The 27376-nt window shown below is 35.6% G+C and overlaps 3 protein-coding genes across 5 annotated transcripts in view; 2 read left to right on the plus strand and 1 right to left on the minus strand.

Moving 5' to 3' along the window:
- LOC125862484 (beta-galactosidase) overlaps positions 1–27376 on the minus strand; it is a 299954-nt gene that overhangs the window by 103447 nt on the left and 169131 nt on the right. The gene's annotated exons all lie outside the window — the stretch shown is intronic.
- On the plus strand, positions 1511–7568 carry LOC125862483 (ABC transporter C family member 8). 2 transcript variants are annotated; one of them, XM_049542567.1, is made up of 12 exons: positions 1511–1629; positions 2211–4147; positions 4232–4552; positions 4645–4731; positions 4826–5410; positions 5503–5667; positions 5754–6048; positions 6154–6368; positions 6532–6837; positions 6913–6976; positions 7085–7324; positions 7410–7568. In XM_049542567.1, exons 1-12 carry the CDS (start codon positions 1602–1604, stop codon positions 7541–7543), a joined length of 4377 nt encoding a protein of 1458 aa, XP_049398524.1. In that variant the 5' UTR covers positions 1511–1601; the 3' UTR covers positions 7544–7568. The 2 variants fall into 2 exon arrangements, with proteins under 2 accessions (XP_049398524.1, XP_049398523.1); XM_049542566.1 differs by having other exon boundaries at positions 6532–6976.
- On the plus strand, positions 13930–26330 carry LOC125862488 (serine/threonine protein phosphatase 2A 55 kDa regulatory subunit B beta isoform-like). Of its 2 annotated transcripts, none has more exons than XM_049542577.1 (14): positions 13930–14309; positions 17250–17353; positions 17444–17542; positions 17869–17988; positions 18516–18722; positions 19419–19510; positions 19608–19726; positions 19861–19984; positions 20215–20338; positions 24937–25005; positions 25097–25188; positions 25272–25349; positions 25443–25513; positions 25643–26330. In XM_049542577.1, the coding sequence occupies exons 1-14, from the start codon at positions 14192–14194 to the stop codon at positions 25777–25779; spliced, it is 1554 nt and encodes a 517-aa protein (XP_049398534.1). In that variant the 5' UTR covers positions 13930–14191; the 3' UTR covers positions 25780–26330. The 2 variants fall into 2 exon arrangements, with proteins under 2 accessions (XP_049398534.1, XP_049398536.1); XM_049542579.1 differs by having other exon boundaries at positions 25446–25513.

The raw sequence follows: 27376 nt of genomic DNA on the forward strand, positions 1-27376 counted from the left end.
AAAAAAAAGAGAATTAATTTATGTGAAGAACAAAAATAATAGGTTCCAAAAATAATTGGAATATAAAGGAAAATGACCGGGCGAGTTCCAAAAATAATTAGAGTGTAAAGGCATATCGCAGAGGCGGAGATAGGTGGGGTTCATGAGTTCGGACAAATCCACTAGCTTTTTCGTAGACCCTATATTTGTATTAGAAAATTAAATAAATATATGTATATTAAATGTGAACCCCCAAACAAAATTAATTTAGAACCCCCAAACACCTAATCTTGGCTCTGTCTCTGGGCATATGATATGATGTACCTCGTAAGGCATTGCGTCAATGCGCCTTCTTCTTTTTGGCCGTGGTAAGGCGCATGGTCCCTGTGCCTTTACTGTTTTCAGGGGCGGATCTACATGGGCGGCAACGGTTCATCTGAACCCTCTCGATAAAAAAATTACACTGTATTTATAAGATCAAATTTGATATTTGTGGTTATATATAACAAATGATTTCTAAAAAGCTTAGCTCAGGGGTATATGTCCATAGTCGAATCTCACCGGCGGCGTTTGCGTCTACTTTTTATATGCACGTGGAACTTTCAACTTTATTATACTTGGGTCATTTAATAGTTAATATCGGGTGAAAATAAAATAAAATTAATAGTTAATATCCATTATCACCAAACAAATTTGGGTTGTAATTGGATGATAATTAATTAATATAACATTTGATTGTTTTTTTTTTTCATAAATAATATTTGTATATACAAAGAATTTCTATTATAGAACAAGAAGATACTATAAGTATGTTTAAAAGCTAAAATAACCAAACTAATAACGTGAATGCGTGATAGATTAAATTTCTAAAACTTGTTATCTATCAAAGCATTTTTTTATAATAACAATTTATGTTTGACTAATCCATTTGATTATTATTTTTGTTAAAATTAGAGTTCTATTTGTACTTGATCAAGATTCCAAAACTCTTTTTGAAGAAAAATATTGTTTCAAAGACAACATGATTGAAAGGACATTAATTCAGAAAAAATTGAACAACGCAGAGTGGAATGAAAAAAAAATTACAATAAATTTTAGAAAGGACTTAAAGTAGTATAAAATGTTAACGGGACATGACAATGTGAGTTAAAATTTAGTGGGTTAAAATTAGTGTTGTCTTTCATCGTCAACCTCTTTTTAGTTATCACGTAATTTTTGCACCTTTACTTCATATATATTTTGAATCTCCTGAATGAAAATTCTAGATCCGCTACTGACCGTTTTGGTGTCTTTCGTGAATTATTTGTCCTTTTGAAATTTTTGGCCAATTTTTTTATCCTTTTGGCTCCTGATCTTTTATATAATGATGGTTTTAACATGCTTGCACCTTATTTTTTCCATCTCATTTTTTGTTTTTGTTTATTTTATCTTTTACATACTATTTTTAAAAAAATTATAATAGCCGATTTTGTAACGATAAGATATATGTGAGTTACTTTTATAACGAGTGATGAGGGTACTTTTATAAAAAAAATAAAAAATAATTGTCCAACTATATATAGGTAGTTGTAGGTGTACATGTTTATAATCTGCACCATTTGTTTAGAGGCAGCTATCTAACAATGGCTTCTGCACATACTCTTCAACTTGGTATCCACCTTTACATCCTTATATTTTATTTGACAAGTTAACTTCTTAGTTTTTCATTTGAATGAACTAAGTATCTTTGATTTTTAATATATTTTTTTCATTGTTGCTCTTTTTAGTTCTTGAATGAAGAAAATTGTTAGTTTGAATGAAACAAGAAATTAAAAATGTTTGTGTTTTAGAATCTTATTACTTTCTTGACCATCAGAAGAAATCTGCCTCTCTATATTTGTGTTGAAGGGTCAAAACTATACCTCAAGTATCCTGATTTTTTGAATTTCATACCTGAACTATCGTGTGTGCGAACTTCCTAGCTTAACTATCACCAAATGTTTATCAAACACACCTCTACCTGAACGATGTAGGAAAAGGGAATAACTTATAGTTGAGGTGTGTGATAAATAGTTGATGATAGTTCAGGTAGATAAAGTGAACATGTGATAGTTCATATAGAAAACTCGCAAAAAAGTGATACATCAGGAATGCTAGAATACGTGTGTTTTCGAGCAAGTTCCTCTTGTATCAATGCATTCTTTATATCTTCTTGACTAACAAGAGATTTATGGTATGTTTGAATACTGCAGGAAAATTCTTGTGGATATGTGGAGGAGAATTCAGTTGGGGTTCATTATGCATCCATAGAGCAATAGTAGATGCCTTGAATCTCTTGTTAGTTTTTCTTTTCCTTCTGGTCGGTCTTGTGAGAAAATTCAGACTTACTAGTGGTGGTTATAGGAGGGACGGGATGGCTATAGGAGTTTCTGTTTGTTGTGCTCTTGTAAGCATTGTGTATTTTGGTCTTGGTTTATGGAAACTTATTAGTAGTAAAGATGGCAGTGTTAGTCATCTAAGTTGGTTACAATGCTTTGTTTGCGGAATAATTTGGATCAGTTTAACTGTATCATTGCTTGTTCAAGGATCTAAATGGATTCAAATACTGATATCTTCTTGGTGGGTGATTTTCTTTCTGTTGATTTCCACTCTTAATAGTGAAGTTTCCATGAAAACGCGCAGCGTCCCAATACTAGACCTGGTGACATGGTTAGTCACTTTCTTGATATTCTTTTATGCCTTACTTACCTTTCATCACATCATTTCTCAATCCTCATCGAAACAGAGTTTGTTGGAACCTCTACTCGTTGATCGACCTGATGACAAACAAATTAGTATAGGAAAGGCTAGTCTTTTTGGCAGATTGTTATTTTCTTGGGTTAATGGTTTGCTTGGCCTAGGAAACTCAAAAACTTTAGCTCTTGAAGATATTCCTTGTCTAGGATATGAAGATGAAGCCATCTTAGCCTATGAGCAATTGTCTCGTGAATGGAAATCTCTCCAAGGAGAAGACAATTCAGAGGACTTGCTCATTAAGGCCATAGCAAGAGTTTACTGGAAAGAAATGGTTCTTGCAGGAGCATTAGTATTTCTTAGGATTGTTGCTGTTGTAGTTTCTCCTTTAATGCTATATGCATTCGTGGCTTATTCAAGTAGCAAGACAAGAACCTTTGTTAAAGGTGTTCTCTTATTGGGGTGCTTGGTTGTTGACAAGCTTGTTGATTCTCTTTCTTCTCGACATTTCTTTTTCTACTCGAGAAGGGTTGGTATGAGAATAAGATCAGCTCTAATGGTGGCGGTTTATCAAAAACAGCTCAAGCTCTCGAGTTTAGGAAGGCGTAGGCATTCAACTGGAGAGATAGTGAACTACATTTCTGTGGATGCTTACCGGATGGGAGAAGCTCTGATGTGGTTTCACACAGGATGGAGCTCTGGCCTACAAATATTTTTATCCATTGGTGTACTTTTCGGAGTTGTAGGACTCGGGGCAATTCCAGGTTTAGTACCCCTCATTATCTGTGGGTTGCTGAATGTGCCATTTGCAAAGATACTTCAAAAATGTCAGACTGAATTTATGATTGCCCAAGATAAACGTCTCAGGTTCATGTCTGAGATTCTCAATAGTATGAAGATAATCAAGTTACAGTCATGGGAAGAACACTTCAAGAACTCAATTGACTCGCATAGGGAGGAGGAATTCAAGTGGTTGGCTGATACTCAGATTAAGAAAACCTATAGCACTTTACTGTATTGGATGTCCCCAACAATCGTCTCATGTGTCATCTTCTTAGGACTTGTGTTTTTCAGGAGTGCCCCGTTTAATGCTGCTACGATTTTCACTGTGTTGGCGGCATTAAGGACCATGTCAGAACCTGTTAGATATCTACCAGAAGCGCTGTCAGCTGTGATTCAAGTCAAAGTTTCTTTCGATAGGATAAATAGTTTCCTACTTGAAGATGAAATCAAACCGGAGGATATAGTGAAATCTCCTCGGGAGGATTCAGATCGTAGTGTTTGTATAGTAGATGGTCATTTCACCTGGGATCCCGAGTCACCTGATGCATTGCTTAAAAATTTGAATTTTCAAGCAAGAAGAGGACAAAAGATTGCAGTTTGTGGACCAGTTGGTGCTGGGAAATCATCATTTCTATATGCCATACTTGGAGAAATGCCAAAAACTGCAGGAACAGTGAGTCGTAACGCAATCCTCATATCATGAACTTCTTAAGTATCTCCTATAATTGACTTCAACTCTCCTTACAATTGTTTCTAGGTACATGTATATGGATCCATAGCTTATGTCTCTCAGACCGCTTGGATCCAGAGTGGAACAGTCCGTGATAACATACTGTTTGGGAAGTCAATGGATGAAAACAAGTATCATGAAGCGGTAAAGGTATCTGCTCTAGACAAAGATATTGATAGTTTTGACTATGGTGACCTCACGGAGATAGGTCAGCGAGGGCTGAATATGAGTGGAGGACAGAAGCAGAGGATTCAACTTGCTCGAGCTGTATATAGTGATGCTGATATCTATGTTCTTGATGATCCTTTTAGCGCCGTAGATGCACACACAGCAGCAACTCTTTTTAATGTGAGGTTAACTGTGAAAATTTGTTTATCATGCATGCGCACATTTACTGACCAAAGAAACAACAACATTTTCTTGTTTGGACATAATTGCAGGATTGTGTTATGACTGCTCTGAAGAATAAAACAGTTATTCTTGTTACTCATCAAGTCGAGTTCCTCTCCGAGGTTGACCAAATTCTGGTAACTAATGTGGACTAGTTAGAATCTTTTTCCAGCTCGTATTCATTTATTGCACGTCAATTATCTATAGTTATTTTGCTTATTGTTTTACCAGGTAATGGAAGGTGGACAAATTACTCAATCAGGAAGTTATAATGAGCTATTGATGTCTGGGATGGCCTTTGAACAGCTTGTGAATGCTCACAGAGATGCTGTAGCTGGACTTGATCCTCGAACCTATAAAGATGAATCGCATGAGCTAGAAGAGACTGACATCATAAAAGAAAACAGCCAAAAAGAAGTTACATTAAATCCCGGAATACAATTGACACATGAGGAAGAAAAAGAAAGTGAAAGTGCAGTGTGGAAGATCTTCCAAGACTATGTCGTAATCTCTAAAGGAACGCTCTTCCTTTGTTCCAACATACTTACTCAGGCTGGATTTGTTGCTCTTCAGGCTGCTGCAAGTTACTGGCTAGCAGTTGCAATTCAAAGTCCTAAAATTAGTCATATCATGGTTATTGGTGTCTATAGTTCAGTGTCATTAGTTAGTGCATTTTTCGTGTACCTCAGATCTCTATTTGCAGCTCTTCTGGGATTAAAAGCATCTAAAGCCTTCTTTTCTGGTTTCACAAATTCTATTTTCAATGCTCCTATGTTGTTCTTCGACTCTACCCCAGTTGGGCGGATATTAACCCGGGTAACATTTTGTTCTTTTGCACATATGACTACGGAAAATACTGTGACATGAACAAGTTTCACTGATTGTTGTCTACTAATCTGGATCCTCAGGCTTCATCAGATTTGAGTGTATTAGATTACGACATCCCATTCTCCTATGCATTTGTGATGGCTGCTGGAATGGAGTTGCTTGTAACAATTGGCATTATGGCCTCAGTGACATGGCAGGTTCTCCTTGTGGGCATCATTGCTACAGTGGGCTCAAAATATGTCCAGGTTAAGTTTCATTTCCGCTAAATACTTTTAATCGTAAAGCTAAGATAAGTTGCTAATTTGTACTAATATTTTTTCTGTATCTGAAGGGACATTATCAACCCTCTGCCCAGGAGCTGATGAGAATCAATGGGACAACAAAGGCTCCTGTTATGAATTATGTAACTGAGACATCACTTGGAGTTGCCACAATAAGATCATTTGGAGCAGTAGACAGATTCTTTCAAAACTACCTAAAACTTGTCGATGCAGATGCAAAAGTTTTTCTTTGCTCCAATGGTGCACTGGAGTGGTTAGTTTTGAGAACCGAAGCACTTCAAAACATCACTCTATTCACCGCCTCTTTTCTCCTAGTTTTGATCCCAAAGGGTTATGTCTCTACAGGTAGTCATTTCTGTTATTTGCACCAGTTGATATTAACATCTTTCTATGGAGGTGTTTAGAGATTTCTCCAAGTTGTTTATAGTTTTTTCTCTTGCTTTCATTCAGGGCTTGTCGGACTCTCTCTTTCTTATGCATTGGCACTTACCAATACTCAAGTTTTCTTAAGCAGATGGTATAGCAACTTAGCTAACTATGTCATTTCAGCTGAAAGGATCAAACAGTTCATGTGTATACCTCCTGAGCCTCCAGCAATTGTGGAAGACAATAGGCCACCGTCATCGTGGCCTACCAAGGGTAGAGTAGAATTGTTGGATCTTAAGGTGGGCTAATTACAAATTGTAGTCTTACACATACTCAACAAACATCTGGAAACGGATGTTGCCTCTGTGATTAGGATGCAGTTCCTGAACACTTCACTGTAACAGTTAGTAAATATTGTGCATCATATTATATCTAACCACTACAGTTCTTGTTCGATTGCAGATTAGATATCGTCCAAATGCTCCATTAGTTCTCAAAGGGATAACTTGCACTTTCCGTGAGGGGACTAGAGTAGGAGTTGTAGGAAGGACAGGAAGTGGCAAAACGACACTTATAAGCACGCTGTTTCGCCTGGTAGAGCCTTACAGTGGGCAAGTTATCATAGATGACATTAACATTTGTTCTATAGGTCTCAAGGATTTAAGATCAAAACTCAGCATCATTCCTCAAGAACCAACACTTTTCAAGGGGAGCGTTCGAACAAATTTGGACCCTTTGGGTCTCTATTCTGATGAAGAGATATGGAAGGTAAATTCTGTAACTCATCGACACAAAACTCGCCAATTTTCGTATAATATTTTGAACAATACTTATGGTTTACAGGCTCTAGAGAAATGCCAGCTTAAGGCTACAATTAGTACACTGCCAAACCTGTTAGACTCCTCTGGTGAGTTACATTTCAACAAATATAGTACTAACAAATACGAACAATTATTATCTTTTTGACTTGTGTGACAAATCATGTACTTATTATGTTTGAGTTTGCATTCAACAGTCAGTGATGAAGGCGAAAACTGGAGTATGGGGCAACGACAACTCTTCTGTTTAGGCAGGGTCCTTTTGAGGAGGAACAGAATCCTAGTATTGGATGAAGCAACCGCCTCTATCGACTCGGCTACTGATGCAATTCTGCAGAGAATTATAAGAGAAGAATTCTCTAACTGCACAGTAATAACTGTTGCTCACAGAGTTCCTACTGTCCTAGACAGTGACATGGTCATGGTCCTTTCTTTTGGTATGTTTTATTTATAGTTGTAAACATGGAGTATCAGTTTCAGTATCAAAGATGTCTAATGCAAATTTGGTGATTATTATTGTAGGGGAGCTTGTGGAGTATGATCAACCCTCAAGACTCATGCAAACCAATTCTTCTTTTGCTAAACTTGTGGCAGAATATTGGTCCAGCTGCAGAAGGAGTTCTCTTCAGAAACTGGATAGCTACCATATTAGCTAGTTCTTTTTTTTTTGGTGGGGGGGGGGGGGGGNCGGGTTCCATCTGGTGTCCGATATATGTATTGAAGTCTGACTAAATCTGAATTAAAGTTTCACATTGGGGGTGAAACGCTTCCTAAATAAAAGCAACTCCATACCCAACAAGTCTCAAACTTACCACTCCACTGCAATCTTTGTTTAGCTAATTGAGAATGTTTGTATTTTTCTTTACATTTATTGACAGGATTGGAAATGCTTGCAGTTTATTATCTAGTCCCTGGAGTTCTCCCTTTTCTTGGACTTAGCAAACTTGCACTTCAGTTTTTTCTCATTTACTTTTATATATTCTTCACATAATCTTCAAAATTGTCCAAGTACACTATATTTTGTTAATATCTATTTTACTTCCACAAAGTTGGTTGATCTAGAAGCTTCAATTTTTTGCTCAAGCTTATTAATTCTTTCCAACAATTTAAGAATCACAAATTTGGATCTTGAATCAATATAACCATTTTCCAAAAAAGAAGAAGAAGCTTGGTATTGATATGATATGGGTTAGCAGCAGTTGGTTAATTTAGTTAACAAGTTCACAGTTAACTATATTGGCCCCTTATCTTATTTTGTGGTCTTTACATATTAGTCCTTGTACTATTAGTTTTTGCATCAGTACCTAGGGTTGTTATAACCATCAATTTCACGTAAGAAAGGCGGTCAATGAGAAATCTATTGTCTTCTTCTTTTTTTCATAGCTTATATTCTTAGTTGTTCTCTTGTATTTCGATTGGAATTATTTCAATACATATCAGGTATCGAATTCTAAAATGAATAAAACAAGGGGAAAAAATCATTTTAGGCTCTTCAAGATCAACTCTTGAATTTTCTTACTTATCGCATAATATGACAATCCCAATATCTTTTACCAGGATTTCTTGGGGTCTAAAAGATTAACGATGCAGAATAAATTCATGTTTGTAGTGCACCTCTTCTAATTCATAATCTTCCTCTTGCTTACAAAGCTTAATCTAGTCATTATATCTTAATGTGTGGTGACTATGAATTTATCTTCCAACCTTATTGGAACGATTCTTTAAGAAGTAAGATTAATTCTTTAACTTGTAATCTTTGATTTTTACTAAAGTAATTTAAAGGAGATGATTAGTCTTATACTAATGTTGTCTCTAATTTTTTGAAATAGGGGTATTGATCACTTTTGATTAAAGTTCTTAAATTATCTCTATTAGTATCATAATTAGTTTTAGTTTGTTAATTTTGAATACTAAGATCAAGGGTTCTTCACACTTTATCTCTAAATTTGAAGATTTTATTCTCGAATTTCACATATCTTTCAGTTCTCATCTTTAATCTTCGTATTTTCGTTTCCGTATTATTTTTATTATTTATTCAAGTAACTTGATTCACATCAAGTGGCATCAAAACGGTTTTACCAAGATTTCGTTCATGGTAATCTTGAAAATTTCAATTTTTTTTTTTTTGTCTTTGTTGTAGTAGCTTAAAAGTTAAGCTACATAGTAACCAAAAAAGGAGCAAAAAAAGAGAGAGAAAATTCAATTGCTTGCGAATTTAAGTACACTTCGGATTTAAGTCTTATGATGCTATTGCATGTTTTCTTAACTATAATGCTGTGATATAATATATACTTCTCATGAAAGCAAGACTATGATACATAAATTGTAACCTCATGACATGATGACATGAACTGTGAGCTATGGTCCTTAAGAGTTATGAGCATGAGCCTTCAGGCTAATCCCACCTAAGATCTAGGCTCAGAGAGTGACAAAAGAGTTTAAAAAGGGAATGATAACATTCATAGTTGCATACCTCCATTAAAGTTGATGTGTTTTAATGAACAATCAAAAAGATGTTTATCGCGAAAGAAGTGTTCAAATTCAAGCTCAAGATACAGGAGATTGCGGCCGCATGAAACCCTAAAATGAAGCCCAAAAAAGTTGATTTTATATGCCACATTGAGGTCCAAAGAAACAGCGACGGAGGAGAGTCCAAGAAAACTGCTGTTTGCATGTCCAACAAGGGGTTGATTTAGATGTCAAAGTGCAGAAGAATTCAGCCCAAAAAGTTTCTCAAATAAAACATGTGATTTTAGAGCAAAGAAAGTCAATTATTTTTCTATTTTTGTTAGCTAGTTTTGGAAGTATTTTTAACTTCTTCCCTAGTCTAAAGTTTCCTAATTCAAAAGTTTCTTTAAAATTTTCTATTTATTATTTTCATAAAAGTAAGATTCGAGTGAAAATTATTGTAGAAAAATAGGCTTGACGAGTGTGTGTGAGTGAATGAGCAGAATAGGGCAATAATGGCCCCTATGACTAATTGAATTGTGTAGACTGCAGACCATATTTATTTTCCAAAATAGGGCGTTGGAGTTTGGCGACATCATGTGCCTTAACAACGATTTGAAGAGTAGTCAATTGTTGTTCGCTAGCTATGATTTTTCTTGAATATACAAAAATAAAGAACAATTAAAAATAACTTAGGATGATTAATATTGCCAAGTCCTCATAATGAGTGCCAAACTGTTTAGTCTAATATTCATTTATTAGGAAAAATCAGAATCAACTTAAGTTAATTGTTGCTAAAGACCTCAACGAAACAAATTTAGCTAATACAACAAAAACAACAACAATAACAAAATATCCAGTGAAACTCCACAAGTGAGGTCTAGTAGAGTAGAGCGTACACAAATCTTTTTACTACCTCAGGAAGATAGAGAGGTTATTTTCGAAGATCCACGTCTCAAGTGTAATAGATTCAAGTAAAAAGAATATGAAAAAATATAGCAACTAACAAGAGAAGCAATGCAAATTCTACAAAAAAGGAACAAAACCAATAAAATAATGTGATAATCGAATAAATAACATACTATGATAGATATCAAAATCAAGAACTACAATAATAGGACAACGACAAAGACCAACAAGCCTAACCCCTCAAAAAGGAAGACAATACTCCATTGCCTACTAACTTTTTATCCTAATACATATTCTCCACATCCTTCTAACTAAAGTCATATCCTCGGTAATCGAAAGTTATGTCATGTCTTGTCTAATCACCCCTCCCTAATACTTTTTCTGCCTATCTCTCCTTCTTCTCATACCTGTTACAACCAATCTCTCGCACCTCCTCACTGAGGCGTCTGCACATTCCCTCTTCACATATAACAAACTTCTCGCACCTCCTCACTGAGGGGTCTGCGCATTTCCTCTTCACATGTCCAAATCATCTCAATCTCACTTTCCTCATCTTCTCCACCACAAAGGCCACTCCCACCTTATCATGCATATCATTTAATGCTAATCTCATCGGTCTTTCTATATTCACACATCCACCTCAACATCCTCATTTTCACAACATACATTTTTTGAACATGGAAATTCTTAACGAGCCAACACTTTGCCCCATACAACAATGCCTATCTAACCTTCTCTTATCATACAAGACTCTGGATGCAAGCCTTCACTTCATCCACGCCGCACCAATACAATGTGTGATATCATCATCAATGTCTTCACTTCTTGGATTAGAAGCCCAAGTTTCTTAAAACTATCTCTCTTGGTGATAACCTAAGTGTCAAGTCTCACTTACACGCCTGCTGCCTCTTGCATTGCTTCACTGAATTTGCAGTCTAAATACTCTGTTGTTGTCCTGCTTAACCTGAACCCTTTAGAATTCAAAGTTTGTCTCCACACCTCTAACATATTATTAACTCCACTACATGTCTCATCAATCAATATTATGTCATTTACAAATAACATACATCAAGATAAGTGATAAGTAACAAATTTAATTAATACTCCTAATAATCGATTTTTTTTAAAGTTTAAACATAGATAAAAGACAAGTATGAAAAAGGATAAAAAGAAAAACTTTACACAAATATAGTGATGCTATATCCCTATTTTTCTCAAAAGACTCAAAACCCCCTATAAAACAGAAATCTTACCCAAAATAACATTTCACTTAACTCAATAAATATATATATATATATATATATATATATATATATATATATATATATATAAAAGAAGAAACATAGAGAAGGTGATGTGGCACCTCTCTATGACCTCCATTCATATTTATCTATTTTCTCTTTTTTTTGACCATTTTTTCCTTCATTATTTATTTATTTTATTTTTAATATCTTGAAAAATTTTCACATTCAATTACTCAATTTTTCACCTATCACTATAATACATATTTACCTACCACTATAATATATATTTAATATCTTTAATAAAATAAGAAATAGCTACTAATAACTCACAAATCTTCAACTTATACTCTTAATAATATTCATAATTCCTTTGGTGTCATTGCATGCCTTATTAACTCTCATTTAGAGTGTCTTTTAGTGTCTTAGGATACATTTCTCTCATAATTGTGCAACAATTGCTTTGGCACGTTAACTCTCATTTAGAGAGTCATAATTGTGCAGCATTTGTTTTTGCACCTTAATGGCATTATATGCCTTTCTTTATCCATCCATCTTAAGATGTAACATTTAGACTATTCATTTACCTTATTAACTTTTTTATATTATTTTTATATATTGTAAGGTAGACTTTCTCATCTATAAATAGTGAGTCTTACTTTATTTTGTGTACAAGATAATATAAGTGCATAAAAATTGGTCAAAAAGAGAGTTGTTATTAGTAGTTATTAAAAAAATGTGTTATTTTTGTAAAGTTTTGGACTCAATTCTTATCCAAAATTTGAAAGAAATATGTTCTTTTGTAGAGTTTTGGACTCAACTCTTGTCCAAAATTTGTTGACTTATACATTGTGAATAAGTTGTTGTATCTTGGAGGAGACATGCCAAGAAGATTATGTTGGACCCCTAAGCTTTTTTTATTGTAATAGACTTGAATCACCTTAAAGGAAGCAAGATATTCACGACTCAACCTGAAGAGATTTTATTTTCTTCATTTTAGTTTGCAATTGTAATTTGTAATTTCACCAATACAATAATTAAACATTCACACCTACCCTGAATTAAAACTAATAAAGTCTAGAAATCATTTTTTACCCTTTGCATTATTTCTTGCTCAGAAACATAGAATTTTTTCCTTGTATGTTTTCTTCATCTCCTTCTAATTTTTACTTATATTTCTTGCTCAGATACATAGAATTTTGTCCTTATATGTTTTCTTCATCTCCTTTTGATTTTTACTTATCTTTTTTTTGTATTATTAGGACTATAATCTTATTCTGGCTTTGAACAGTTACTTATATAGTTATTAGTTTACTTATGGCGATTATCAATGCTTTATGTTGTTTTGCTATGTAAAAAGCAGATTTTTATTGAAAAGTAATATAATGGAGCTAGGAAGGTAATGCTTTGTTAGTTGTCTATTTTTTTTCCTTAGGATCAAAATTTACATTTTTAATTTTTTTTTTATCACACACGCCAAATTAAATGTTAACTTACTTGTGATGATTATCAATGTTTCATGTTGTTGTTGATATTACATATATTATTAGGGTAGTGAATGTTTATTGAGAAGTAGCATGGAGCTATGGAAGTAACGTTTGTTGATTTAATATGTTTTTTTCCATTAGTAGTTACAATTCTACAAATAAACATGCATAATGAATTTTGGTGAGAATTCAAAGGTTTAAACTTTTAAATGTAAAGTTAGTTATATTTTTTAAATCAAGTGAATGCGAGCCCCAATTTTTTTAGAAATGCTAGACAATATTCCTCCACTATATTGAAGAAAATAAGATTAATTTTGTTATATGTGATGAAAGAAAATTGTCATGTAAGTGTGAAAGTTCAAGTCATTGGAAATAATATCTAAAATTTCTAATAATTTCTTCGTAGGGTCTTTTATAAACTTTTTTTAAATATAGTTCTTATTAGTAGTTAAAACATTAAATATGCTTAAATACAGACATAGAATCATGATTTTTAGGTATTAAAAAAAAATTATATATCTAATGATATCTTATGACCGCGCGAAGCGCGACCTATTTCACTAGTTTAAGATAATTCGAAACAAAACATAATAAGCACACAAAGATAAAACGATAATTTCTTATATTTATTCACATTAATATTAATAATTTTAATATAGGAACATTTTACTTGTAACTTTTTAATTTTTTTTTTTTTTAAAGATAAAAATCAAGGACATAAACGTCAATTTCTGACAATCTTGTTCTCCCAAACAACGCCCGGTCGTGTACTGAACTCCAATAACATAATACACTTTTTCCACTGTTCTCACGTCCTGTCACTGCCACGTGTACAATTTACAAAGCTTTAACCAATCAAAACTTCTCATTCACAGAATTACATCACCGACAAGTAACAGTAACATATCTTCTGCAAAAATATAAAATGAAGAGAGAGAAAAAATGAAGAATGTATTATAGATAGAACTTAACATTTTGTTTTTTGTTCCGATGGCATAAAACGGTTCAATCTGTGTTATAGAGGCTAATACGTCGTCGTTTTATTGAATCTGAATCCAATATGGTGTTCTTCTGACGACGGCGATTCCAAAAAACCTACCGGCGATCGCTTCTGATGAAGTGAACATTCTAGAATCTTCGATTTGATCGGCGGATTTTCAATCTTATTTATTTGGTTGCTATTGATTTATTGGAAAGGAGGAGGAAAAAAAGGAATTCGATGAAAGGTGGTGTTGGTGGAGAAGTCGCGGAAGCTCCGGCGGGTCCACCACCGCCGCTAGAGTGGAAATTTTCACAGGTTTTTGGTGAACGTACGGCTGGTGAAGAAGTGCAGGAAGGTAATTTTATGTTAATTACAGTACTTGATTTTGATTATTGTTTCACCTGGATCCGTAGTCATTTCGGTGTTAGTGTATCGATTAGGGTTTGTTTATTGGATATTGATCTGTTATTTTGGTCAATTGATTGCGAGTAGGATGAATCTGTTAGATTCCGATCCTGGATCTGATTGATTGATTTGCATGTTTTTTTTGATCAATCGACTGTATGAACAGTATAGAACTGAACTTTATCAAGTATATGGAACTATAGTATGCTGTTCATTGTGAACTTTGCTTGGACAGCATCAGTTGTCAATTTGTAGTGAAGCTTCTTCATTGTTAATTTTGGTCATGTGTTGAAGCATGTTTACTCAAATGTGAATCATAAGTGTGTAAGTAGAGATGTGAGACTAGATTTCCATGTGCATTTGTATGAAATGTTGCTTCTACTTCTATTTTGGAAAATGCCTGACATGCACGGGGACATTCTATAGTTCCATGTCTTGAGCTGCTTGAGATTGACGGGGATGTTGCACAAAAAGAAAGGGATGCTTGCAAACCAACTTGTATTGGCTAAGGTGGGAGTTGAAGTAGGGGCCGATAATGGTCATGGTAGGACTAAGATAACACCTTGTGAGACATTTTCCCAAAAAAGAAGAATCATTTTCAGAAGACTTAACACCTTGTAGGACTTCTGAAAAGACTCAAGATTTCCATAGGGATGTGAGATTGATTAGGCTATGTGATTCATCATAAGCTGACTATTGGTTAAGAGAATTTGGTTTTTCTATTCTGCTGTAAATAAGATTATCCCTTTCACAAGAACCACTAAAAATTTGTTCCAGTGGAGTGTGGTAGCATATTATATAGGCTCTCGATCCTCACCCCTGTCCCCGACCGAGAACACGACCCTAGTCTGCCATTGTATACCAAAGCCACTAAAGCAAATATAAACTAAACAAGCTGGAATCAATACTAAACTAATACAACAAGTAGCAGCGACAAGAAAGGAAAAAACAAAGAAATAGCAAACAGAGGGCAGAATTTGAACAAGACATAGAGGCCATCAGGCAGGATTTGAACCAGAACCAGAACCAGATGGCAGAAGGCTGTAATAAAAGGCAAAAATTCAACAGTTTAATAGTATACAGAAGGAAGAGATTGAACATGAGAGTAGAGACCAAATGGCAGAAATTGAACAAGAAAATAGCAAGCAGAGGGCAGTCATAAGAATGAAAGGAAGAATACAGAAGGCAGGAATTGAACATAAAAGAACAAATGATAGAAATTAAACAAGAAGAAACAAAAAATAGCAAACACAGAGGATGGGAGATCTTTTAAGGTCAGGAGGTAGCAATCACATTATTCATATGGATGGAAGTTGTTCAAAGACCTACAATCTCCAGGTGGACTTGGCTAAAAATATAAAAGCAGAAGTAGAATCCAGATAGGTTATACCATCCAGTTGGGATTTAAACTTAGTTGTGTTTTTTATTTTTTGAGAATTGGTAACAAAAACTTAGTTGTTTTTACACGTACATAAAGCTTTAGACTGGTGTTTGTCAGGAACATAATCTTCCTAGTCTTGTTGGAGACTTGCAAATTGATATAGGGGCTAAGTGAGATTTATGCTATCTAGTTTTGTTGAACCCTTGGAATGCCTAATAAAGCAAATTTTTTAGTACTCCCTCAGTTTTATTTTTACATGACGGTATTTGACTAGGTAAGAAGTTTAGATAGAAAGAAAAGACTCGCCAAAAGTACCTTTAGAACTCGTGTTCTTAAAGATGACATAATACTTCTATGACTATAAGAACATGTCATCAAGGGTGAAATTGGAATTATAGAGTGAAAGAGTTAACAAATATAGGCATGTGCTATATTTTAGAACAAACCAAAAAGAAAGATGCTATGTGGAATGGAACAAATGGAGTATTAGAATAAAATGAGTTCGAGGAGAAGCGGAATAGATATAGAGGATTCATATAGCGACGGCCTAAGATCCTAAGTTGCTCGGACTCCCATGTTGACATGACGTGGGTGTGGGATCTGTACCTGATCTGGTGAACCAGTTTTGGGTACTTTGACCAAATTTGAGGGAGAATTCTGGGCAGATTCAGTGATTTCTGTAATTACAACAAAAACTAAGGTGAAATTGAAGAAAATGGATTACCTTGTATATACTATTTTCTATTGACACTCCCTTTCTTTTTATTGTCTTCCAAGATTCTCCTCTTGATCAATATTTCCCACATAATATCTCATCATTTAGGTTTTAGATATTTGAATTATTTTTAGCCGAATACCCGCACCGGTATCCATACATGGATCTGTATCCTCGAATCTTAAAATTTAGATCATAGAGGACCCGACCTCTAGATCCGCAACCGTATCGGACACCCGCACCCGAGTCCTAGCAACTTAGGCGACGACAATTATCTTGAATCGTTGATTAACTGCTCAATTCTATAGCTATTTTATGGATGCCAACAAATATTCCTTGTCTCAGACATTTAATCGTGAAGGCTTTTAGCAAGTTCATTTAATATACTTCCGTATTTTTCCGAGGGTAACTTATTCTGATATAGCAAAAGCCAGAATGAAAAAGAAAGAAATTGAGGATATGCTTTTCAAAACTGTGCAGCAACTCGTCATGATAATATGGTGCCCTGAGTTGTATGACATAGTTTGACTAGTAATAAAAGGTAATTCATGTTGCGAGAAAGTAGTTGCTGAGACTTTGGTGTCAAGGTTTGCTGTAAGATATGTAGATGTGCCTAATATTATAAAACAGAATTCTTTGATCAGCATGCATTAGAAATGCAATTAATGTGCCTGATTTTGTACAGGGTTCCACAAATTGAGGAAGAACTTCTATTAGGCTCTCACTATATTTAGATGTTTTATGATTTCTTTCTTTGACTGTCATGGTGTGTATGTTTGTTTTTGTGATTGCAGTTGATATCATCTCAGCAATTGAGTTTGATAAATCTGGTGACCATCTTGCCACTGGGGATCGTGGGGGTAGAGTGGTATTGTTTGAAAGGACCGATACCAAGGAGGTAGGTTTCTTCTGTTTACTTTTAGAATATTTATTTACTAAAATTGATTTTTTTGATGATCATGTCTTTTGTGTGCACTGTGTTCTTTAGCTGGTTGGAAGTCGACGAGAATTAGAGAGAGTGGACTATCCAGTTAGTCGGCATCCAGAGTTCCGCTACAAGACAGAATTTCAAAGCCATGAGCCTGAGGTACACACCTCTTCTCTGTTCTTTGCACTTCCTTTTCCCCCAATCCTTCTTTGCTGGTGTAATTTCTCTCTAGGAACTCATGAATGATGAACTTTCCTGGAAACAAACATGCAAAAGAACGTCAGGCTGATGTTATTATTTCACTTCATGACTTTTGGAAAGAAAGGGTCCTTTGAGCTGCCTGATCTTCTATCAAGATGCAACTATAGACTAGGGTTGATTGCCACGGCCTCTATGCTATGTTGTATTCCTCATCTTCTGTGCTTTCTGTCTTCTTGTTGCTTCAAATAGAAGTATAATTTCTTCTACCACATCTTTCCATTCAGTTTGATTATTTGAAGAGTTTGGAGATTGAGGAGAAAATCAACAAGATCCGGTGGTGCCAAACAGCAAATGGTGCCCTTTTCCTTCTATCTACTAATGACAAAACTATCAAGTATTGGAAGGTAAATTATTTTATTTACTCACTTCTTTATTGATTCTTTGGGGGTGTATGGGCATTGTAGATGACCCATAAAAAATGCATTGCAGATGATTGGTTGCTTGCTCAGTTTATTTAGTTGAATAACAAATGAGTCGTTATCTTTATTTTTACGCTTAAGATACATATCAGCTTTGTTGAGGAGTGATATTAATAATTATATTTCAAGCTCGTAGTGTGACATGATCTCCTCTTTAAACTTTGTGGCTGTACTAGAACATTGCTGTTGTAAATGGAATGTTGACACTTGATATGAATTTGTTTGTTGGAATGCGTTTGAACAGTCTGCACGGATTGTTTGCAAGACAACTTTTTGTCTCATTGTTTTATGTCAGCAATGTATCAACTATTTTGTTCGTAATTTAAATGTAAAATAGTCAAGATATGATGTATTTCTTAAACTATCTACTTCTGAATGTGGCTACCTTACGTCACGGCTGTGTATCAAGTTGCTGATTTCCTTTCAAATTGCTTTTTTCCTGAATATTTTAGGTCCAAGAGAAGAAAGTTAAGAAAATATCTGAAATGAATATTGACCCTTCAAAAGCTGCTGGAAATGGCAGTGTAGCCAGTTCGAGTTTATGTTCCAGCCCAAAGCAGTGTCTTGCAAATGGGGGCTGTGGAGATAAAGCTTACAGTTCTTCGAGCAATGATTTATCATTTCCGCCTGAAGGCATTCCCTCACTGCGCTTGCCCATGGTAATTGTTATTGCTTAACCTATTATATTATGTTTGTTTATGATGCTGATGACATGTCAAGTTTGTCAGTCTATAACTTTTTGGTGATGTGCATTTGTGCCCTTTGGTCTTTTCAACTGTAGCTAATCTTACCTATCAAAAAAGATATGTTCAGTTTTATAAAATATATGTTGGGATCAGTTTCAAAAATATTTGTTGGGATAAAAATGCCATTGACTGCAGTTCAAGTGGATGTATATGATCTTTTTATACTCCTGGTTATTTGAAAGATATTTAGTATTGTCTGTAAGACCGTAACAGTGTAACTTAATCAGTAAGTTTCTTTTAATTTTTTAGGTCGAGTGCTACAGAAAGAAACACTAGGTCATTTGTGTTTATGCCTATTTATGAAAGTTTGAATTAAACATACAAGCTAGTCTTTATATGCATATGCCTTTACACAACTTTTTCATGCTGCTATGTGCTTGCATGATTGTTGGCCCACACCTGGGTGCTATTATCCTTGACATATCAGGCTTGGATTATCTAAACATTCACCTCACTTGGCCTTGAATATTTTCTTTGAGGGTATTAGGAATTTCCAAATTCCAATGAATGTAGCCTGCTTCATCCTCCCTAGGACAAATGCTGTTTGATAAATTTGACTTGAATCTCTTTTTAAATTTTGCATCTAAAAGCTTTGTATGTGAACTTTAGGTAACGAGCAACGAGACCAGCCTTCTTGCAAGGTGTAGAAGAGTGTATGCACATGCTCATGACTACCATATTAATTCTATATCCAATAACAGGTGAAGATCTTCATTACGATTATAAATGTGCTTCACCTTGTTTTTGAGTTCTAGTCTATAAGAGCTTATGAAAATTTCTGTCCTCTTTTCCACTTAGTGATGGTGAAACATTCATATCAGCCGATGATCTCCGAATAAACCTTTGGAACCTGGAAATAAGTAATCAAAGTTTCAATATTGTTGATGTCAAGCCAGCAAATATGGAAGATCTTACTGGTACATTTTCATGAGTTGATTTCAACTTAGGTCACAGCCATTCCCCCACCTTTCCAACTTTTACTACTATTAATGTGCTCTTGCTTTTTGACTGATACTTTTGACTTTAACTAGATAATTTTTTGTTACTGCAGAGGTGATAACATCAGCAGAATTCCATCCTACACATTGTAACACATTAGCTTATAGCAGTTCAAAAGGATCAGTTCGTTTAATAGATTTGCGGCAGTCAGCATTGTGTGACTCCCATTCTAAATTGTGAGTATCACATTAATTCTTTTGTATTTCTGTTCTGATGGGTTTATTTCTTCTTATGTTTTCTCTAAATTGTGAGTATCACATTAACTGTACATGATAAGATCCTGGAAGATCTAGGTGTTATCAACATGGGAACACTGGAAAATGTATTTTTCAAGTTCAAAGTTTTATTTTTAATTACTTCTTCATAGCTTTAATAAATTGGGAATTTTGGTGTTCCCCATATGCAGGTTTGAGGAACAGGAAGCACCTGGTTCAAGATCTTTTTTCACTGAGATAATTGCTTCAATTTCGGATATAAAATTTGCGAAGGATGGAAGATACATACTTAGTCGTGACTACATGACACTTAAGGTTGGTTTCTTTGTCTACTGGATCTCCATATTTCAGTTGATTGATTGGAGAGGTGCATATCAAAATTTTTAGAAGCACTTCACGTTCATATTATTAAATCAGTTGAAGATATGCATTTGTAAAGCAGAGTTTTTTTTTTTGACAAGGTAATTTTATAAATGAAACCCAGCATCTGAGGGATTACTGGTAATTAGAACCAATTACAAAAAATCCAGAGCCCTTAGTGATTATGAAGAAANNATCAGTTGAAGATATGCATTTGTAAAGCAGAGTTTTTTTTTTTGACAAGGTAATTTTATAAATGAAACCCAGCATCTGAGGGATTGCTGGTAATTAGAACCAATTACAAAAAATCCAGAGCCCTTAGTGATTATGAAGAAAAATAATAAATCAAGCATGGCCCCTACATCCTGTGTGTATCATGTATATCTGCCATATTGCTCCAAAGGGAAATCATAGAAATGCAAAGAAACTTGAGACTAAGAGCCCATTTGGATTGGCTTAAAAAAGTAGCTTTTAAGTCAAAAATAAAAAGTCAAAGTCAAAATAAAAAAAGTAGGGGGAGACCTACTTTTGCTTTTTGACTTATTTTAAGTCATTTTTGACCTTGCCAAACACTTCCTAACTTATTTTAAGTCATTTTTGACTTACTTTAAGTTATTTTTTTAATATTTGGCCAACACTTCCAGCCGTCAAAAACTTACTTAAAAGTATATTTGACCAACTTTTAAGCCAATCCAAACACCCTCTAATGACATTTTCCAATCTATCTTAGAAAATTCTAGAGTTCCTTTCTCTCCATATGATCCACCAGATTGCAGCAGACCGCAGGGATGGCAATCCATAGTTTCAAGTCAATACCACTCATTCCCCCTATAGTTCAACCTTGAAGAAAAGCTAAGAGATCTCTTGGTATGGACCCCACTTGATTCCTAGCATAATGAAGAGGAGGTCCCATAACTGAGATGTAAACTTACAGTTGAGAAAAAGATGATTGGTGTCCTCCAATTGTTCTTTACTGAGAGGGCATCTATTGCAGATGGTCATTCCTCTCCTCTGTAAGTTGCATTGAGTTAGGCATTCATTTTTGCCTGCCAGCCAAGTGAAACACTGAACCTTGTAGGGGTGCTTTTCCAGATTTGTCTTCATGGCCAAAAGGTTTTGCCCTTCCCAACAGATGCACCAAGAGGGTGCCATCCTTTTGCCTTTCCATCAGATGTAATCTGCTTTGTTAGGAGCAGTAGTGCAGGATTAAGTGCTGGCGGTAAAAGAAGTGTTCTATCGACTTCGTATCGTTACAGCTTCTCTTGAAGACAATATTCTGGCCTTGGGAAGAGTTGTAATCTGCAACATATGCTGCTTGATTAACTGCCAGTGTATAAAGGTCAGGGAATTGCAACTTTAAAGGGGTATGAACTATATGTAAAGCAGAGTTGTGAGAAGGTGACATAAGAGTGTGCCATGTATGTCCCTTCCAAACACAGCCAGCAGGCAGCAGCTATTTTGGGGTTTCATTAGTGGCTACTCTCCACCACCACCCCCACAAAAAAATCACGTTTTTGCAGGTTTTGTACTTAAACTATGCCTTCCATTACCCTCTGAAGTCCTGAACTATAGCTTTCTAGGGTTAACTCTCCGATGCAATGTGCGGAAAAAGGTTGGTTGTTGGTTTTTTCATGAAGATAGAAGAAAACTAGTTCTTTTACTATATTTTCTCTTTTTTCTATTGAAATTAGGAATTGTCAAAAAATTAGGACCTGTATGCTTGGGGGGTTTCAGTGTGGGGGTTTACCTCTCTACCTACATGAGGATGAGGTAGGGGTAAGGTTTGCATACTCTCTACATGTGTTGAGGTGAAACCAATCCCAGGGCCCGAGTACATATTCACCATGGCATGCTGATCTGCGATTACTAGCTATTCCAACTTCATGTTCCCGAGTTGTAGAGAACAATTCAAACTGAGGCAATCTTTTCGGATTCACTCCGCCTTACAGCCTTGCTTCCCATTGTAATTGCCATTGTAGTACGTGTGTGGCCCAACCCATAAGGGCCATGCGAACTTGACGTCATCCCCATCTTCCTCCAGCATATCATTGGCAGTCCTTTGTGAGTGCAACACACACCTTTTTGTTTGTTTTGGAGCCGTTTGTTTGGGCGGGGCGTACTAAAGCCACTACATACCACACCCCACCCGGTGGGTTTTACCCCTCTACCTCCTTGAGGCAGGGGTAAGGTTCGCATACACTCTACCCTTCCCAGACCCCACTTGTGGGATTACACTGGGTATGCTGTTGTAATTAGGGGGTTTTCTTTCAAAATATAGGTGTTTTTCTTGGTTTGAGTTTGCTTTCCACAACTCAAGAAGGTGTGTTTGGTTTTCAAGAAGTTTGAATGAACTCAAGCACACAGAAAGTGTCAACCATTTGCTACTGCACTGCCCAGCTGCCTCAGACCTCTGGAATATGTTTTGTTGTTTTTTTGGTCTTTCCTGGGTCACGCTTTTCTCTGTTAGGGATGCTCTTGAAAGTTGGAGTTCACGGGAAGTTTACAAATTCATCAGGAGTATGTTGATGATGATCCCTGGTGCTATCTTTTGGTGTTTATGGACAGAGAGGAACAAAAGATGTTTTGATGGAATTTCAACTTCTAGAAGTCTTTTGCGAGGCAGATGTGTAGTTAGCCTTTTTAGTTGGTCCAAATTGACCCCTCTAAATAATTTAGAACTCTTCTTTGATTTTGTTAGCTCTTTCGTTTAGAAAGAGGCTACAAATCCTTTTTTTGTGAGCTTAACTGATCTATCCTTGTAAAGCTTGCATCTTCTTGATGCCTTTAAATGAATCTACTTCATAAAAAAAAGTGTTGAAGAGGGTTTTCTTTTAATAATATAGGGAAAAAATGGAAGAGGAAAGAGAAAAGTAGTTTCAGATGAAACCCAAATACGCTAACCCTAATCAATTCGGTTAAAGAAGATGAAGAACAACTAAAGAATATAAATGAGAAAAAATATAAAAGAATCGTGAAAGATACTAATTTTCAGCTAATTAGCTGTTAAAAAATCCAACCTGGCATCATTTTCACCTCCCACGTGTCGTTCAGAAAGTCATCACAAACTCTTTGCTATTTGTCCCTCGGGATTTAATGTTAGAAAATTTGGGGATAGCAGAACACCCAATAGTTTGCAAAACAATGATAGTTCATGGTTTTTTAGCCATTAATTCCTTCTTAATCACATGACTCTTGGTTAAAACCCCACACGACTTCAGTTGCATTTAAAATGCAAATATACTCTGCGCATTTGGAGGTTTTCTTGTGTTACCTAATATAAATGAATTCTCTGGGGTTTCGAGAAAGATGAACTACGCCCTTGAGCGTGCTTTACTGTTCTTTCCTGTTATTTTAATAAGATGATACATTATGCATATCTATGATCCTTGAGTTTACCTTTGCAATTTGTTGCATAAAGCTTAAATTCATAAAGTATCTCTGCGGTTTGATTAGGATATGTTAAGTTTCATTGTTTTATGTATAGATTTTGGTTCATGAGGAGCAATTTTCTTTCATATAAACGATGGTAACAATTGTGGTGATGAATAAAATAAGACTGCCTGACTTGCAAAATGTACAATTCCTACTGCTTCAATTTTGAAATTGTACGTGTCACTACTAATTATCCCATTCCACTTGCTTTATTTCTTCCTGATTGATTAAAGATGTCGAAACCAGCTTCGTATGTCATCGGAAGATTGAATTTCTTTTATAATATAATCTTGGGTTAGTTGAGCTTTCACGAGTACATTTCACTTTTACTTATCAATGAAAATTCAAGGAGTATTTTTGCTTTCATAATGTTGTCGTTATGACTTGAATATCCTCAAATGGTTCTTGCAAAAATGTAATCCTATATGAATTTGTGGTCCGTGGTAAGAGATGGAGGGTGCAAAAAAAAATTCATACTAGTTTGATTGCAGAGATGTCTTGAAGCTGCAGTCAAATGTGTCGAATGTGTTATCTAGCATGGGTCTTTCTCAAAAACAAGTGCAATAGTCTCGAGTTTGACGAGGATGAGAGAGGGATCTGATTGTTTATTCAAATTGTTTTATGGATATAATTGGCTAGTTTGGTGGAGTCATTGCACTTGAAGAATTGAATTATGGTTTAATCTTTATGGTTTGTCTTAACTTGGGAACTACTCCACCTGTATTTTTTATTTTTTGATAAGTAAATGTGTACTGCATAAAAAGGATAGCCTTGAATGAAAGATGTATTTCAAACAGTAGGTTTTGGCTTAACAACACTTGATAACACACTTTTGGTGTTTGTCAAACACCAAAGCAAGCTCGTTTGACTAGCATATAAGACAATCCAAACAACCTCTTAAAAACAGTCTCTGTTGTGTGTGCACACATGGCACACCTACTCAGACAGACACACACTCACTCTCTCTTTTGCTGGCACTACTCTAACTTTTAAATTCCTGCTAGGTCTAGGTTTTTCCAGCATTGTGCAGAAGTTTATATTCTTTCCATCATTGTCAGTGATTTTTTTCCCTATCAACAAACAATGTTCCTTTTGTCACTGAACAAACCTTACCTTTTCAGCTATGGGACATAAACATGGATTCAGGTCCAGTTTCAACATTCCAGGTTCATGAATATTTAAGACCAAAGGTGAATTACTCTTGCCATCAAAGTGTTTTGTGAACTTGGTTATTTTTTCGTATGTTGAGCTGATCAGCACGGCATTTTGTATTTTCTGCAGCTTTGTGACTTATATGAGAATGATTCCATCTTTGATAAATTTGAGTGTTGCCTTAGTGGTGATGGTTTGCGAGTAGCAACGGGGTCTTACAGGTGTGTAGAATTTCCTTTCACCTTTGTCTTGCATATTATTTCTCCACCTCTTCATTTTTCAACATATGATTACTCTCATATAGCAATCTTTTCCGCGTGTTTGGTTGTGCTGCGGGGAGCACTGAAGCAACTACCTTGGAAGCAAGCAAAAATCCTATGAGGTACCTAAGCCAAAATATTTTTGGCATGTGAATGCATTTTGATTTTGTGTTGTAATATGCCATAGTCTGATGGCTTTGATTGTGCTCCTCCAGAAGGCAAGTCCAGACTCCTTCAAGGCCATCCAGGTCCCTGAGCAGCAGTTTAACACGTGTTGTCAGGAGAGGTATGCATTTTCACACGCTTATTATGTGCATGTATTTTAATTTGTGATACGTAATTAATTTTTTATGCATTTCCTTTTTGCCCACTGCTCTTACTATACTGTCTGTCTTATGTTGTGTACACATTGCAGGAGCAGATAATGCAAGTGTTGATGCAAATGGAAACTCATTTGATTTCACGACAAAACTGCTTCATCTGGCATGGCATCCGACTGAAAATTCCATAGCCTGTGCTGCCGCAAACAGCTTGTATATGTATTATGCATAAGTCATTACAGGAGATGTAGTTTCTTGGCTAGCATTTTTGGGTTGCTTTTCGGGAAAGGCTTTCTTTCGGAGCAACTTGAGGTTCTACCATTTCTCACTTCCAGGTGCCTCAAAAAGGTGTAGGTCCATGCTTTTGATGTCAGGGTCCAGATGTACCTGAAAGGATCACCAACAGAGCAACTTGCGTCTTCATGAGTGGACAGAAGGCGTGGGATTCTCGCACCCTTCTCCCTGTTTCTACTTCACCCTTTTCCAAATCTCCTATTTGTTGGGTTGAAGTTGTGGAAGAATGTCATTGTAGGTTCCTTACAAGCAAAACTGTTGAATGTGCAAATTTGCCACTGGTTCTAAGCTAAATGTAGCTTTACTTGGAAAAGAGCAGCTGCTAACTTGCAATGGCGTTAAGCTTATTTTCTTGGATAGCGTTATTTTTTGTAGGTTAACTTAGTGTGCTTTTTGCTATAGATTATTAACTAAAGTAATTTTTTTCTTTCTGTAAACGAAGTTCAAGAGAAACTGCCTTTGTTTACCTGTATTCTTTCCTTCGGTGAAGTGTGGCTGGTACTGCTAAACTTCTGTCAACTTCAGAATCTCAGTTTTTAATTTGTTGGATAAAAATTGCTAGTTTTACTTTGCTTCTGGACCAATTTGTGACTAATGTGAAGAGACATTTGTATTCGTGTAGTGTGCATATAGCTCTTGGCTTTTTGACTTATCAAGTACAGGCAAGTTGGAAGTTTTACAAGTAGTCTTTGCCTAAGTGCTGTTATTTCTGTCTTACCCAACACAAAAATAGTTAGGGCTCCCATCAATGAATTAGTGTTGTGAAGAACCTTGGCTCTCTCCTTAAAATAGACACTTGGGGCTAATGAATTAAGGGTGACAAAAGAGTTTCAAAATGAAGAAAAAGTGATACAAGTTTTAATTATTGAGTAGATGTGACAATTTTAAGATTAGTGTTAATGGCACTAATTTTAAAATCCTCTAGTTTTATTATTTACATAAAAGCCCTATTTTCCCCCATTCCACACCCTCCTTTCTCTCCACCATTCTGTCGCTGCCATCCCCTCCCCTTCTGCCATCGTAATCGTCGCCATCACCACTTCCTCCTCTACCACAACCATCAGGTCTTCCTCCATTGCCACCACTCTCTTATTCTTCCTCTTTTACCACCATTGTTGTCACCTCCTTCTTCTCTACCTCTGCCTCCACAACAACTATCACCTCAACCTTCGTTGTTATCACCAACATCTCATTAGCCACTCTACCACTCTCTCTTTTACCTCACTTGCTATAACAATTGTTGTAGTTGTTGCAGCAACTACAACAGTTGCTCAGCAAACTTGAGCAGTTGTTGAAAAAACTTAAAACAGTTATTGCGACAACTTCAGTTGTTGCTTGATTTTCTACAAAAAAAACAATGACTTCGACTTCAAAATTTTTAAAATTAAAGCAAATTAGTTTGTGAAATAGGACCAACAAGAGAAAAAGAAAAAACGTGATAAAAAATAATGAACAACAACGATAATGATAGCAACAACAAAGAAGAACAAGTAAATGGAAGAAGAGAAAAAGAAATGAAGAAGCAGAAGAGGGAA

This window comes from Solanum stenotomum, chromosome 4, assembly GCF_019186545.1.
Source record: "Solanum stenotomum isolate F172 chromosome 4, ASM1918654v1, whole genome shotgun sequence".
In the NCBI taxonomy this organism is placed as follows: Eukaryota; Viridiplantae; Streptophyta; class Magnoliopsida; order Solanales; family Solanaceae; genus Solanum; species Solanum stenotomum.